A 14702-nucleotide genomic window follows, 5' to 3' on the forward strand; every position below is an offset into this window, starting at 1 on the left:
AGAGCGGTGCCGGACGACTGCAGGGCTCTGTATACTGCCCGCAGTTCCAGGATGTTGATGGGAAGAATCGCTTCCTCCGCCGACCAACGACCCTGAAGTGACAAGGAGCCTGTCACCGCCCCCCAACCCCAGAGACTGGCATCTGTCGTGAGCTGAACCCATTCCGGGATCCAAAAGGGGCGCCCCTCTAGGAGATGAGCCGTCTGCAGCCACCAGGCTAGGGACAGACGCACCTCCGAGGACAACACCAGCATCTGAGAGTGGATCCTGTGTGGCAATCCGTTCCATTCCGAAAGAATCAGCCCCTGCAGGGGCCTGGAATGGAACTGGGCAAACTCCACCATGTCGAATGCCGACACCATGGACCCCAAAACTCTCATCACTGAGTGCACCGACACTCTGCCACTGCTCAGACAGCCGTGAATCCGCAGCTGTAAGGAGGAGACCTTCTCTGGAGTCAGAAAAATCCGTTGCTGACGAGAGTCTAGCAGGGCCCCCAAATGAACCATCCGCTGTGATGGGATGAGGGAGGACTTCTTCCAGTTGATCAACCAGCCGTGCGCCTGTAGACAAGCGACCGTCAGGTGGAGATGTTGGATCAGTATCTCCGGGGAGCTTGCCAGCAAGAGGAGGTAGTCTAGATACGGTAGCAACCGTATTCCCTGGCTCCGAAGGTGAGCCGCCATGACCGCCATCACCTTGGTAAATACCCTTGGTGCCGTGGAGAGACCAAAGGGTAGAGCCCTGAATTGGTAGTGGTTGTGGAGAATAGCAAACCGCAGAAACCGTTGGTGCGATGTTGCTATAGGCACATGGAGGTAGGCGTCCTGGATATCCAGGGAGACCATATAATCCCCCGGTTCCATCGCCAGAATGATGGAACGCAAAGTTTCCATCCTGAATTTGGGAACCCTGAGAAACCTGTTCAGGGACTTCAAATTAAGGATGGGGTGATGACAGCCATTGTGTTTCTGCACCAGAAACAGCGTAGAGTAATAACCCATCCCACGTTGAGACTGTGGTACGGGTATAATGACCCCCGCCGTCAGCAAGGCCTCTATGGCTTCCTGAACCTGCAAGGCCTTGGTTTTGTCCTGAGAAGGACTTGTGCAAAAAAACAGGCAAGGCGGCCTGTGCCGAAAAGACAGGGCATACCCCCCCTGGGAGACCACTTCTCGCACCCAGGCATCCGTGGTGGTATTGTGCCAGCACTGGGCGAATTGAAGAAGTAGGCCTCCCACTCTGGGGTCCCCCAGAGGGAGACCCGTCCCATCACGCAGAAGGCTTATCTTCTTGCTTGGAAGAAGGGCGCCTAGCACACGAGGCTTGCTTCTTTGGCTTTGAGGCGGTCTTGGGTGCGGACTGCCTCGGGAAGGACTGACCCTTTGCCTTGCCCTGAACCCGAAAGGAACGAAAGGCCGAGCTCCGGACCTTAGCAGGTGTAGTAGCTGAAGGGAGGAAGGCCGACTTGGATTTTGCCAGGGTATCCACTATTTTGTCCAGGTCCGGACCAAATAGTAATTCTCCATTAAAAGGTAAGGCCTCCAAGCCTTTCTTTGAATCCGCGTCTGCTCTCCAAGACCGCAACCACAAGGATCTACGAGCAGACACTGCTGCCGCCGAAACCCTAGAGGTCAACAGGCTAGCATCCAACGATGCTTCTCCAATGTAGGAGGCGGCATCTCTCATCTGCCCTAACAACGCCCTCTGGACGTCCGGAGCTTCATCCGTAAACGTGTCCTCCAAGGCGTTGGCCCACCCCCTCAATGGCCTTGGCCACCCAGGAGATGGCCATGGACGGCCGGGCTACAGCCCCTGAGAGAGAATAAATAGACTTTAGACAAGTCTCCACCTTCCTGTCCGTAGGATCCTTCAGCGAGGATATAGACGGCAATGGCAAAGAAGCAGTCCTGATGAGGCGGGTTACATGGGAATCGACTGCAGGCGGAGTTTCCCATTTCTTACAATGCGCTTCCGGGAATGGATAATTGGACGCCAAGCGTTTCTGTGGCAGGAAACGCTTACTTGGGTGTCTGCCAGGCCACCGCCATGTGATCAGTCAACTGATCAGATAAGAACGCTGCAGAAGTAACCTTAGCTTTTTTAAAACTAGGATACCTCGACTTGGGAGCGGGTGCCTCATCCTCAGAAGAATGGCCCGCACCGCCTTAACCAGAGCCCGCACATTGATGGAAGACTTAGTGTCTACCTCCTGGACTGAGGCATCTGAGGCTGAGTCATCCTGCACCTCACCATCATCCGAGGACCCCTCAGAATCCGAAAGATGCGCAGCCTGCGCCATGACTGAGCGTTTAGACGCCCTGGAGGGCACGTCACTGCGCAACATCGACTGAAAAGCCGAAGATGCTGCCGCCAAATCTTGGACAGTGTCGGAAAGCGCATCCACCCAGGGTGGAGGAGCTGCCACAGGAGCCTGAAACGGCACCACAGCCTGCTGTGCCACAGGGGTGGACTGAATATACATTGGCAACCCCGCATAGGGACCAACAGGCTGAGACCCCGGGGGAGTCTGCAATAATTGTGGGACACCCGGGGAATGGGGGATGGCAGGCTGGGGCAACGCCCTAGTAGGGGCGGCAGTCGGGACCGACAGACGGTCCGCGATGGACACCAGCACCTGGGAAAACATCGCCCATGGTGGCTCCTGCGACATGGGAGGTTTAGACATACCAGGGAGCGCCTGGCACCGTCCGCACAGGCCGTCCTGTGACAAATCCTCCCTATCCACTCCTGCAGAACAGTGCCTGCAGGAGAACAATACCGGAGCCCCGGAGTGCTCAATCTCCTCCTCAGACATGACTTAGGAAGAAAACGTGCGCACTCACCAGTGTGCTGAATAACAGCCCACAATATGGTACTGTGTAGCACACAACTGTATGTGATGGACCTCACAAATACGTGATTTATATAGGCGAGGTCTGTAGAAACACCCTTCCCCCGCACACCTGTAGGGCTTGTAGGAGAAGGAAAGGGATAAGTATAGGCTGACAGTAAGTAGAAAAAAGACACAGACAGGCAGCACTAGCAAGTCACATACCATGCAGGAAGATATACTCACTGCACCTTTCCACTACAATCAACCTGCCCAGATTCAGTGTCTGGGAGGGCTATAGTGCTGTGTACACTGTCCTTGCCGGGGGAGAGGTACACAGGGGGACCGGTCCGCGTGCTCCCTGAAGATCTGCGCTGCCACTTGAAGAAAATGGCCGCTGGAGACCTCAGAGGAGGAGTGGCCGAGTATCTGCAGCTCAGCGACGCCAGACTACTAGCTGAAAGGCGCGCTGAGCTGAGGGGAGGAGCCGCTAGACAGGGAAGGCTTCCTCCCCTGGCTAGCATATTTAACCCCCGGGTTCCCAGCATGCCACTTGCCGCTTAATTTACCCTGGTGGTCTAGTGGTCTGGCGGGGTATGCCTCCGCTGGAAGGGGGGCCCGCCGCCACCGCTAGCGCCCCCGGTCTGTCCCCTAGACCGGGGGCATGGGACTGCATTTTAAAGGAATCAGCGGTGCGCGGCTTACCTTGATCTCCCCGGCATCTTCCGGCAGCAGTCCCGGGGGAAACCAGAGTCCGGCTAGTACAGACTCTGGCTTCCCCCGCCGCGATCCCCAGTTCAGTGTTGGCGTCGCGGCGCCAGCAGGGAGAAGGAGCGGCAGCGTGGGCGTCTGTACAGACAGCCCATCGCTGCTGCTCTAGAGAAAAACTTATAGTAAAAATGAAACTAAGTTAAAATAAAAAGCTTTAGGGGGCTGCTCCTGCAGCCCCCCCCCCCCCCGCAGGGTGACCCGACTCCGGCCGGGCACCATCTTAAACTGAGGTGCCTGTGGCTCCGGGGCGGGGTATAGGGGAGGTTGGACCCAAGTGCATCCTGGGAGCAGCTAAAAGCTTTAACTCCGTGGTGCCCGAGGATCCAGCTATACCCCAAGGTCACCCTGTGGACCCCTATGGACCCTGAAGTAGAAAGGTGTATTCATTAATGGCTGACACATTTTAAAATATACGAAGGTTGAGCTAATTATTTCACTTATGATTCTTCGAGGAGACCTGGAAACCATGCATTGTTAGTGCCTCCTAATGAATGATTTTGGGAAACGCTGCTCTAAAACAAGCCCTTGATCGAATAGTTCTAGATCTTTATCCCACACAAAGAAAAAGCACTACCTCCCGCAAAACATTACTTCTTTCATGAAAGCCTCATACCTCACAACCTCAAATATACCACTCTTACAAACACAGCCCAACAAATATACAGCCACTCTCTCATCTCCAATTTCTAGCCTCAAATGCATTTCAATCTCCTCAAGCCTCCTACACCAACCACAGTCCAAATCCATGCTTTGTGTTTTCATAGTCACAGATTTTCTGCGTTTTTTCCTACAGGATTTAAAACAATCATATTATTGCCATTTCATATTCCGTGGGCAGAACTGCTGCAAATTGGCAGCATTGAAAACCTGCCGCTTAGTAAATATAGGAGCTCATTCAGAGCCGGTCGCTGCTGGCGGCCGCTCGCTCTGAATGTGAACGTTTTTTTTTTTTGGTCTCCGGCCGCTCTCAAAGCTGTGGGTGACCACCCGCAGCTTGTGCGAGCGGGCTGGAGACCGTCACGATTATTGCGACCATCGGGCTTGCGACGAGACCATGGGGTAGGGTCTAGCTGCCGCAAGCCCGAGTGGACTTCCTGCTCTAATAGAGCAGGAAGTCCACTACTGACATCACTAGTGATGTCAGTCAGCCCTCCTACAAACGCCAGGCGTTCCTAAGGGAACGCCTGCGTTTGTACGGCCACCCCCCCACAAAACGGGGCGAGCTGTCAATCAACATCGACAGCTGCCCCGTCATGTTGCGAGCCCCGTAGCGACTGAACTTCAGTCGCTCAGCAGGGCTTGCGTGCGCAGTGGGCAACCATCAGGCCGTTTGCGAGCGCACAGTGCTTGAGAGCGGCCCTTAATCTGGCCCATAGGTTGAAGCCTCAACCTTTTTCTTTTTTGTCTGTACTGTCTGTTATTACTCTTATTCAGAAACAAACAAACCAAATTCTGTTTTAGATTTACAGGTTTCAACTCTTAAATTCCATTCCCCTCCAAGAGAAACCCTCTGAGTCCAGCTTTCCTTCAAAATAATGAACATAGACTGCACTTAGTAAGATGGTTAAGGATTTGTTCATTGTTAAATTCAAAGGCCACAACTTACTTCCAATTCTCCTTGATCCCTGTTGCATTATACACAATGGACCAATTCAAACACTGCAATGCTGAAGTTTTCAGGATACAAGCCTATCCTGGTTCTCATGATACCTATAAACCACTGTTTCAGGGATGACCCAATTTCTCGCTGTTCTGTTATCAGTTGGAGTACCACAAGGTGCAGCTTTTCTTAGACTTTTTCTTCTCTATTTATACCACTTCTCTTGGAAAACTAATAGGCTTCTTTTGGTTTTAGTATAACCTCCATTTAGAGCAGGAGAGGCCAAACCTGTCCTCAAGCACTCTCGCAGTTCACATTTTCCTGAACATGCAGCTGGTGTACAGGTGTAACCATTACTAACCGACACATTCTACAGATCCACAGGTGGTCTGGAAAACATGCACTGTCAGTTTGGCCACCCCCGATGTAGAGGATATCCAAATCTCTCTTTTCACTTCAGCTCTCTCACTGTCGTTGATGGGCCGAATTACTAATGTATGTTCCCAGTTTCATCTTGAATATCCTCTCGCCATCTAAAATTCAATCTTTTACAAATGGAGATGGTAATCTTTCCAGCAGCCAACAGAAGCTATTACAGGGAATGTCTATTTGTGTACACAACACAAGCTCGCTGCCTCGATTCTGACATGTCCGTTGTTCCCATCATGTAATAGGTCTCTAATGCTGACCATACACTAGCACGATTTTCAACGCGTCGTAAGATGAATCGTGTATTGTTTAAGTAGGATACGATCCGTCTTATAGGAACGATCAAGCGTATCACGATCAGTTGTATAGAGAAGAGTGATCATACGACAGATCGTATGGCCGCCGGTTCTAATCCCGACAGCGGTTACCCGGCAGGGGTGAAGATCCCGAAGCTACAAAAGTAAGTACTAACTAACCTATTTTTACATCCCCCCCCCCAAGGGCTTAGCCTTAGCCCCCCCTTCCCTGCAGCCTAACCCTAACCTCCCGGTATGACTAAAATGCGCGTTATGAACGATAATGATCATATCGTTAATATTGTGCATTTTTCAGTACCTCCAACCCACAAACGACCTGCGATGCGCGGGCACGCATGGACGATGCATGCAGTCCAACCTGGTCGATATCGACCAGGTTACTATAGGGACCCAGGGATAGTTGATCGCTGGTGGGTAGGTGGTGTGCTGGATGATCGATATCGATCATCCAGCACACCCAGGAGATCATTCAACGTTATCGTTGACAATCGTCCCGTGTGTATGCACAATCATTTTCCTCCCCTACTTCTGCTCTGCAGAGCCTACTGTCTGTACTTTACAGAATTTAATACATAATTATTCTATTAACATAAAAGACCCTGCACTGAACTACAGCTCTTCACTTGTGGGAACATATTAGTCCAGGATCTGATCTCATCCTTATCATTACCTGTTCCCATAAATAGAATATGGGGCTTTCTTCCTGGCTGCACCCACACTGTGGAATTTCTTCCCTCGTTCAAGAAGAACCCAAACCAAAGACAACATTACCTTCTTCATGCATGCCTATCAAATTCCCCAACCAGCTTCTTAACCTCCTAGTCCAGTATTTCCCAAACTAATTCCACAGGGAGCACTAACAGTGCATGTTTTCCAGGTCTCCTCACAGAATTACAAGTGAAATGCTTAGCTCCACCTGTAGATATTTTAAGATGTGTTAGCCAGTAATGTATACACCAGTGCCCAACTATGAAAATGGAAACCATGCTCCCTGAGGAATGAATTTAGGAAACACTGCCCTAGGCCGTTCTACCAGATTGCCAGCCCGCAACACAGTTCAGCAAAACCTGTACTTATTCTCTAACCTACTGACCTCACTCCAGCATTACTGGGACTGGATCAAACAGCCCCCACTTTTCTCATTGCAGTCTTGCTGAACTAATATATAATAAGGGCACTTACAGTACATGTATTAATGCTTATTTTGCTTTAGCCTGTTTGCCCCACTCTTGTTTTATTTGTGTTTGCTCCCAATTGTAAAGTGCTGCAACATATGCTGGCACTATAGAAATACTTATTAGTAATAATAGAACATAAAACACTATTATTCATTGTGATATAAGCCATCTGTCTGTTTATTACACAACAAAGGATGATGCTTTTCTTCCCCATGCAAAGGTGATGACAATAGTTATACTCCCATGATACCACCACTGGTAAGCCAGTTATTACAAACAAACCTCTGTAGTACGGAGCATGTAACCACTGGCTACATTAGTCTGCAGAAACCTTCTCATCAGAAACGGATTATTCATTACATGAATTATAAGGACTATACATTAGAGAAGACACCAGGAGGTGTACTGGAGACACCAGGGTACCCGGGTGGGGGGGGGGGATAAGCGCTGCTTCAGCAGCCAGCCCCCGAGTTCAGTTCTGTGCTTCTGTTTCATCTCAGCTTTCTCAGGGAAATCCAGCTCCAGGGTGACTGACATCTGCAAGCTGTCTGATACTATGACCCTATAGGGGTTTGGGAGCTATGCAGAGAAGGGCAGAATTACATTACCGAGTAGAGCTGGTTGGGATCTTCTGTGAAATATTGGACACACATGAATCTCACACATTTAATTGAAGAAAAAGTCATAATTTTAACAGATCTTGAATGTCCCCCTCAGGGTCACTGGGGAATGAAGCTATAGGGCTGTGGAACAGCATCTGCAAAACAAGGACATGATATGAGATGTTTCCTGCCTCAATCCCACAGTGGGAGCTCCTTACCAGTCTCTGCTGCCCACCATACAGCTGGCTGCTATCATGGTTACACTGAAAGCATGTGCAGCCTGTGTATACCTTCTATTATGTAATATTCTCACTGCATTATCTATAGTAGGATCTTCATTACCCTCCAGCCCAACTTTACTGGTTACAGATGCCTGAATCCAAGCCCTGCACAGCTGAAGCATGGATGGGATTGTGCAAGACTGAAACTGCTGTAGACAAGATGGATTTACAGCACTGAATCTCCGGCTATATCCGCGCTAGTAAAGCAGCAGTTCTAGCCCAATAAGGAAAAGTAAGGGCTCTCTCAGTGATCAGGTGTTTTCATTCTTTTGGATACTGCTGGTTACTATAACTGAGCTACTAGAATATGAGCTCTTTACTCCGTTATGTCACTACTTATAGTGGAGGATTGCTAGGCTCTCTCTATCCCATATCAGGAGACCGCAATACTGCAGCCCTCCGTCTTGTATGATATCTACCGGAAACTGTGGGCACACAGGTCAGGTAAAGCATATGTAACTAAACTAGGAGGTATATTTACTAAAGTGAGCGTTTTTAGAAGTGGAGAGGTTGTCCATAGCAACCAATGAGATTCTACTTAACTAGAACCTTATAGAAGATAATAGCTAGAACCTGATTGGTTGCTATGGGCAACATTTCCACTTCTAAAAACGCTCACCATTATTATTGTGAGTGTCACTTTAAATTTCTCTCCTTTTTTTTTTTTTTTTTTCAATTATGGGAAGGATTTATAGACTCGCTATCTACATCTATCAAACAGCAAATTTTTAATTGTTTTAGATATACCTCATGGTATGAGACTCGTATATTGCTTAACGACCCTCAGATTGTTTTCAACACTCCGGGTTGATATCAGACATTTGATTCTATTTGGATGGGAGTGGGGAGCCCGACGGGTCACGCCCAGTGAAGTGAAGTGGAAAGAAAAAAAAAAATTATGTATACAAACTGTGTTACTATATGCTTGAATGTATATTATGTATACTTTCGGTTTAAATTGTGATATATTGTTTCTCTATGCTCTGATGAATAAAGAAAGTTTGAAAAAAAAAATTTCTCTCCTTTTAGCTGTCGGGTGTCCTCCATTCATGTATCGAAGAACTAAATAAAGACAAATAGCAATCCAACTTATTCCCTGCATAGTCCCAAGTCTACACTTCCCTTCACATCCTGTTACTCTCCCAAAACACATCTATATTACACATTACCCTCAGTAAAATTTGTCCTAAACCATAATATCAGCGAATCCTAGAAGAAAGACATAATAAGATGAACACAGAGCTGCAGCCTCACCTCGGGTACGTTCCTCCACAGGACGCACGGGCGAGCCATAGATGGGACCACCGGGAACATGTGGAAGGTCGGACAGCATCCCACTTATGTTAAGATCTGAAATCAGCAGGAAGGTTTGTACCATGAGATCAGAGGAGACACCGGGTAGCACGGTTTATATGAATCTATTCCGGTTTGAAAAATCATCTCCAACCTGACAAACATCTCAGATTTCATATATAGGAAACTGTACAGCAATATAATGTTACCTATGACACCATACAGAGCTCCTCCTATATAGGAATGTCATTCATAGTCTTCCCTGCCTTTCACTCCTGAAGACATTTTCTATTAACCCTTTAAGCTCCCACCAATACAGCCTGTGACGCATTTCCCGCCTGTATCTCTTGGTTTCCTGAGAACATTTCTGTGCCATGAGATTCCCTATGTACCCTTCAGGATACTGCCCCCTGGATTTGTCCTTTTCACATTGGTAGCCTGTTCTATAATATACTGAGGGGTAGTGCACAGAGCTGTTGTAGGCACGTTGGTACAAGGAATCCCGCGTACATCTGAAAACAACATGCCCCATATTATGGAAGGCAGAGAAGCTGAACCCTAATCCCTGACTGCTTGGTCACTGGTAAGAGGAGGACATCACCACCCAGCAATACACCGAGCCCTGGTACAGGAACCTCCTGGAAATACACCTTACAATCAAAATGAATCCTCATCAGAGCAGGTGAGGTGAGGAGCATGAACACACAAAGAGAAAAGAAATAAGGGAACAAACCATTCCTGGGTAAATACCTCTCCTGACACCACTACCCATGGTGCATGCAATATTCAATAGCTGCTTTTAAATAGCAAAATGTATTTAGTCATTAAAAAAAAATAAAAATTAAAATTAATATTAAAAAAAAAAACACAATTAAAAAAATAAAAAATAAATAAATACTTTAAAAGCCAATTCAATGGGGTCAATCCTATTTAATGCGATGGTTAAAACGCCGACAACAGACCGGCACTTCGCACTCTCTGCGGCCCGTTCTGAGCCAGACTTCGCTGAATTTTGGTCAGAGCCCTATGGGGCTGCGAACAATTTTCAGCAATTCCGGGCTGCTGTAAAGTTCGCCCGTTGCCACGATAACTCGCACCGGCGAGCTCATTGCGGCTAATTGGATCGAGCCCTGTGAAGGAAAGCCAGCATTGCACCATCACCATCGGTTGGTTAATTGAGCGCTCATGGGCAGAGGTTACATTTGAAGAGGTTTTGCTGGGTCAATGTGACTCCTTGCAGGGGTCTCTTCTTTAGGACTGATAGGGTATATGGTTATTAGAAGTCACCTTGGAGTTCTATAACCTATATGAAAGCACTTGGCATATGGCTTTGGGTGACTTAGTCTACATACATATTGAATAATCTCCCTTTAAAGCTCTACCCAGGGACAATGAAAACTTGGTTGCTCTACATTCACTCACCCTCATCACGCTGCCTAATAGGAGAGCGATATGGGGAAGTAATTAATGGGCCAGTGGGAGGCTCTGGAAGGTCTGCCTCTTCCTTCTGGAGAATCTCATGCAGCTCTTGCTCCAGCTCATCTGTGTCTACATCTGGAAGAAGGAAATAATTACTGGTTTGTCCATATACACAAGAAGCGTTGCCGGTTTCTGTCCTCATCGCTGTGACCAGGCACAGACCCTTTCATCACGAGTGAGGGATGCTCTACAGGGATCGTACATGAGACATATGCTTGTTCCTCTGGCTTTTTGTTATGCGATGATCTCACCAAATGCTGACTGAGGGCAATCATGCAACCAAACAGTGGCGGAAAATGCATATTATTCAAAAACATTTAGGTGAAATTATAAATGGGTATGATAACAAGAACATGTAATCTAGCTAGCCCTGGGCCCATCATACGGCACTAGAGGAACCCTATGGGAGACACAGGATACCTACCTAAATCACCGGATCCTGCTCCGGCCAGAGTCTGGCTGACGTCATCTTGGAGGTCACAGAACTGCAGCAAAAACCAAAGGACAGTGTTAGTCACACATTCCATTCTGCCCATAGACATGACAAGCAGTGCGCTCCCAGTGGTGATCAGGAGATAGGACACTGGCAGAATATGACATCCAGAAATTGTGATGAAATAGAAAAACACAGTTTGTGCTACACAATACTCGCTGGCCATGGAAGTACAAATCCGGAAGTGACCAAATATCTGACACAAGTACAAGTAGGCAGGATGATATTTAGCACACTGGTATAACCTCCATCAGGGTAACTGGATAGGGGCACTACCTAATTTGCTTAATGAATAGTTGGTTATATACAGAGTGCTGCCTCGTGCCTCCCGGAAGCTGTACTCCATTGATTCCTAGAGACTGGGAAATGTATTTACATTAAAGAACAGCAGGAGAAAGACGTCTGAGTATCACAGACCTGCAAACACTAGAACATGTAACCTCCATCGTACTACCTCCTGAATCTGTTCCACTAAGCTCTCTGTCTTCTCCAGACTGACGTCCTTGAGGGCGGAGCGCAGAGCAGAAACCCCCATCTGGTACGCAGACACTACCTGTAATGGACAGATACATTTATTCATGGAAAAGGAATAATTGTCTAGTTAACTTTAAACTGTGACACTACCTTCAAAATAGAGAATGACATGGAAGAGACGCTAGGACTGCAGGACTACAGTCAGATAGCTGCATGGACTGCACCAGCGTACAAAAACAATGGAGATTGTATGATATCATTTTGTGGCTGCAGCAATCGGTCCATTTAGAACCAGCGATCAGGTTCCTGGGCTCCAGTTTAATTCTCTTACAGAAATAGTAAGAGACTGACGAGTTTCCTTAGACTGTACCAAGTGTATAATGATCTATTACTCTCTAGTGCCCGATATCACAAGCCATCACCTTGCGGTCAGTCTCTGCCATTGATATTCTCTCCAGGGTGTTCTGCACGGTGTCCAGCTTGTTCTGCAGCTCCGTCATCCGTCGCTCCGTCAGTTTCCTGCGCCGTAGACATCGCAGTGCCTACCGAGTAGGTGAGATTAGACACAGAGAAGGGAGGGAGAGAGAATAAAAAAACCATGTGTCTGTTTTAGCCTGGGTCCTTTAGTGTAGTGGATATTTCAATGAATTATTTTTGTTTCTTCTTTTATCTGTATTACGTGTGCAGTGTATGTGCTAAATCGGAATAAAGATGGAGAATAAATATGAAGCAGGAACGTATAGGGAAATAGCACAGTTTAGACATAGCTACATCTCACCTGCTGCTTATTTCCAGCTCTGTTAAAGGTTTTAGCCTCTTCCATCAGTCTATGGAAAGAGAATAATGAAAGCAGATTTGTCAGACCGTTCTGAAATATCTAGTACAGCGAGTAAAATATGAATTGTAACGTGCCGTTAGTACCACACACACATTATTGAGGAAACCCCCGTGCCGCTATTCCTGATGGAAGCCATTACTTAAATTAGCCATAGTTTTGTGCAGAACGTCATGTGACGATACTAATCCCATGTGATCATTGACAGCCAATGTGCTGAAAGGGAACTTCCTACTATTTGACAACACAGGAATTCTCTCAGGAGTGCAGTGAGCATGCTCCATGGGATGGTCCACAAGATGGCTCCCTTCAAGGATACATACCAGCATAGGAGAAACAATATGGCCGCAACACATACTAAATATAAGACATCTGACAGACAAGACATAATGAATAGCTGTCTGGGAAACTTTAATGGTCAGAAAGTCTAGTTATTCTCCTTAAGTGTCTTATTATTATCATCATTTATATAATGACAACAATTACATAGTGCTGAACAGAGAATATATGTCATTTATATCAGTCCCTGCCATACGGAGAGCCTACATTCCCTGATACCAAGCACACAGGAGGGGATGGTCAGGCTGCAGACATGTGTACAACGTGGCATATATGGGAATAGCTACATTTAGGTCTGAATGCAATGCAAGTGCAATATTAGACAACTTGCCTTCAATTCTGCATGGAGCCCTAAATGAATTAGCTATTAAGCAGTGTGCACTGTGCTGTGTAAATTCTATCTCATTCTACAGAGCAGTTCTGTCATCCGGTCTGGCCGAGTGAACAGAGTCTTACTGGAAGAGCTGCGGTTACAAAGTGGAGGAGCTGTGACCAGTGCCTCTCACCTCTCCGATGCCTCACACACATTCTGTACTTTCTCCGACAGCAGCTTCTCACTCTTCCGTAACTCATAGACGCCCAGATCAGTCTCTCCGATGGGAGCCACACGGGCATTTCCTCCCTGTATAAACTTCACGAGCTGTGAGGTAGGAGAACATCATCAGAACCGGGATAGCGGTATAGCGGGGAGGAGGAGGAGGAGGAGATTCAGGCAGCTAGATTAATTGCAGATTTATTACCACATCAAATAACCAGATATTGTGCAGTCAGGATTAAAAAAACAAAACAAAAAACAAAAAACCCCCCCACAGTAATCTGAAGGTAGGGCCCCTTTGCTTTAGATAAAGTGTATATGTGTTTCCTACACATTAGAGGAAGCCATTTGTGAGTGCTGCTAATACTCCTGAGAACGTGGTAATGCAGTCCCACCATTCACCACACGTGGTGTCAGAGAGGACATTCACCCCTCAATGAGGACACTGGAGTATTTATCAAGAATAGTGGGTCACAATATAAAATGGCTGCATCCACTGTGTGTAATTGACAGGGGCACTATAACCTCACACACTAGATGTAGTGGGAAAAAACATGACATTTCTAAGTTATATTAATGAAGGTACATGGTACAACCAGATTAATGTTGAATAACATATAATTAAACAAAGTAAATACATTGTGGACAGTAACACAGTGATATAGAGGGAGAGAGAGATTATTTCTATCTCCCTAACTGCAAAAGTTTTAGGCAGGTGTGAAAAAAATGCTGCAAATAAAGGATGCTTTCAAAATATAGAAGTGTTAATAGTTTTTTTTATCAATTAACAAAATGCAAAGTGAATGAACAGAAGAGAAATCTAAATCAAACCAATATTTGGTGTGACCACCCTTTGCCTTCTGCATAGTTTTTGAAGGAACTCGGCAGAGAGGTTGTTCCAAACATCTTGGACAGTTTTAGTGAAGCAAAGTCACAGAAAAAAATTTGCACCAGGATGCTGAAACAGCGAGAGACAGTGCGAGCCAATCAGAGATTACAATGTGGTATATGTTGCTTAGCAGCAGCCTAATGAGGGGAGGGTGTCAGGGACTAAGCAGGGTCAAGTCTGAGGCAAACAGAGAGTGCCTCCAATGAACAGCAAGGGAGGGTTGTAGTGACACTGGTGAGATGCAGGAGTCAGAAGCAGGGGGATGTGGTGAGATGCAGGGGGCTGTAGTAAGAAGAGTGAAAAGGAGTGGCATGTGGTGAGATGCATGGGGTTGTGGTGAAATATAGGATGCTG

At 47.0% G+C, this 14702-nt stretch overlaps 1 protein-coding gene across 3 annotated transcripts in view; it reads right to left on the reverse strand.

Annotated features, from left to right (window-relative positions):
* Positions 1 to 7287: 7287 nt before the first annotated feature.
* Positions 7288 to 14702, reverse strand: part of CHMP7 (charged multivesicular body protein 7) — a 30213-nt gene continuing 22798 nt past the window's right edge. For all 3 annotated transcript variants that reach the window (XM_088443424.1, XM_088443425.1, XM_088443423.1), the window contains 8 exons: positions 13431 to 13564; positions 12529 to 12577; positions 12173 to 12292; positions 11731 to 11829; positions 11208 to 11268; positions 10727 to 10858; positions 9266 to 9361; positions 7288 to 7885 (listed from right to left, as the gene is read on the reverse strand). In XM_088443424.1, coding sequence (XP_088299550.1) covers positions 7848 to 7885; positions 9266 to 9361; positions 10727 to 10858; positions 11208 to 11268; positions 11731 to 11829; positions 12173 to 12292; positions 12529 to 12577; positions 13431 to 13564 — 729 coding nt within the window. In that variant the 3' untranslated portion in view covers positions 7288 to 7847. The remainder of the gene's footprint in view (positions 7886 to 9265; positions 9362 to 10726; positions 10859 to 11207; positions 11269 to 11730; positions 11830 to 12172; positions 12293 to 12528; positions 12578 to 13430; positions 13565 to 14702) is intronic.

Source organism: Taudactylus pleione, unplaced genomic scaffold, assembly GCF_031769625.1.
Source record: "Taudactylus pleione unplaced genomic scaffold, aTauple2 ptg000329l, whole genome shotgun sequence".
Taxonomy (NCBI): Eukaryota; Metazoa; Chordata; class Amphibia; order Anura; family Myobatrachidae; genus Taudactylus; species Taudactylus pleione.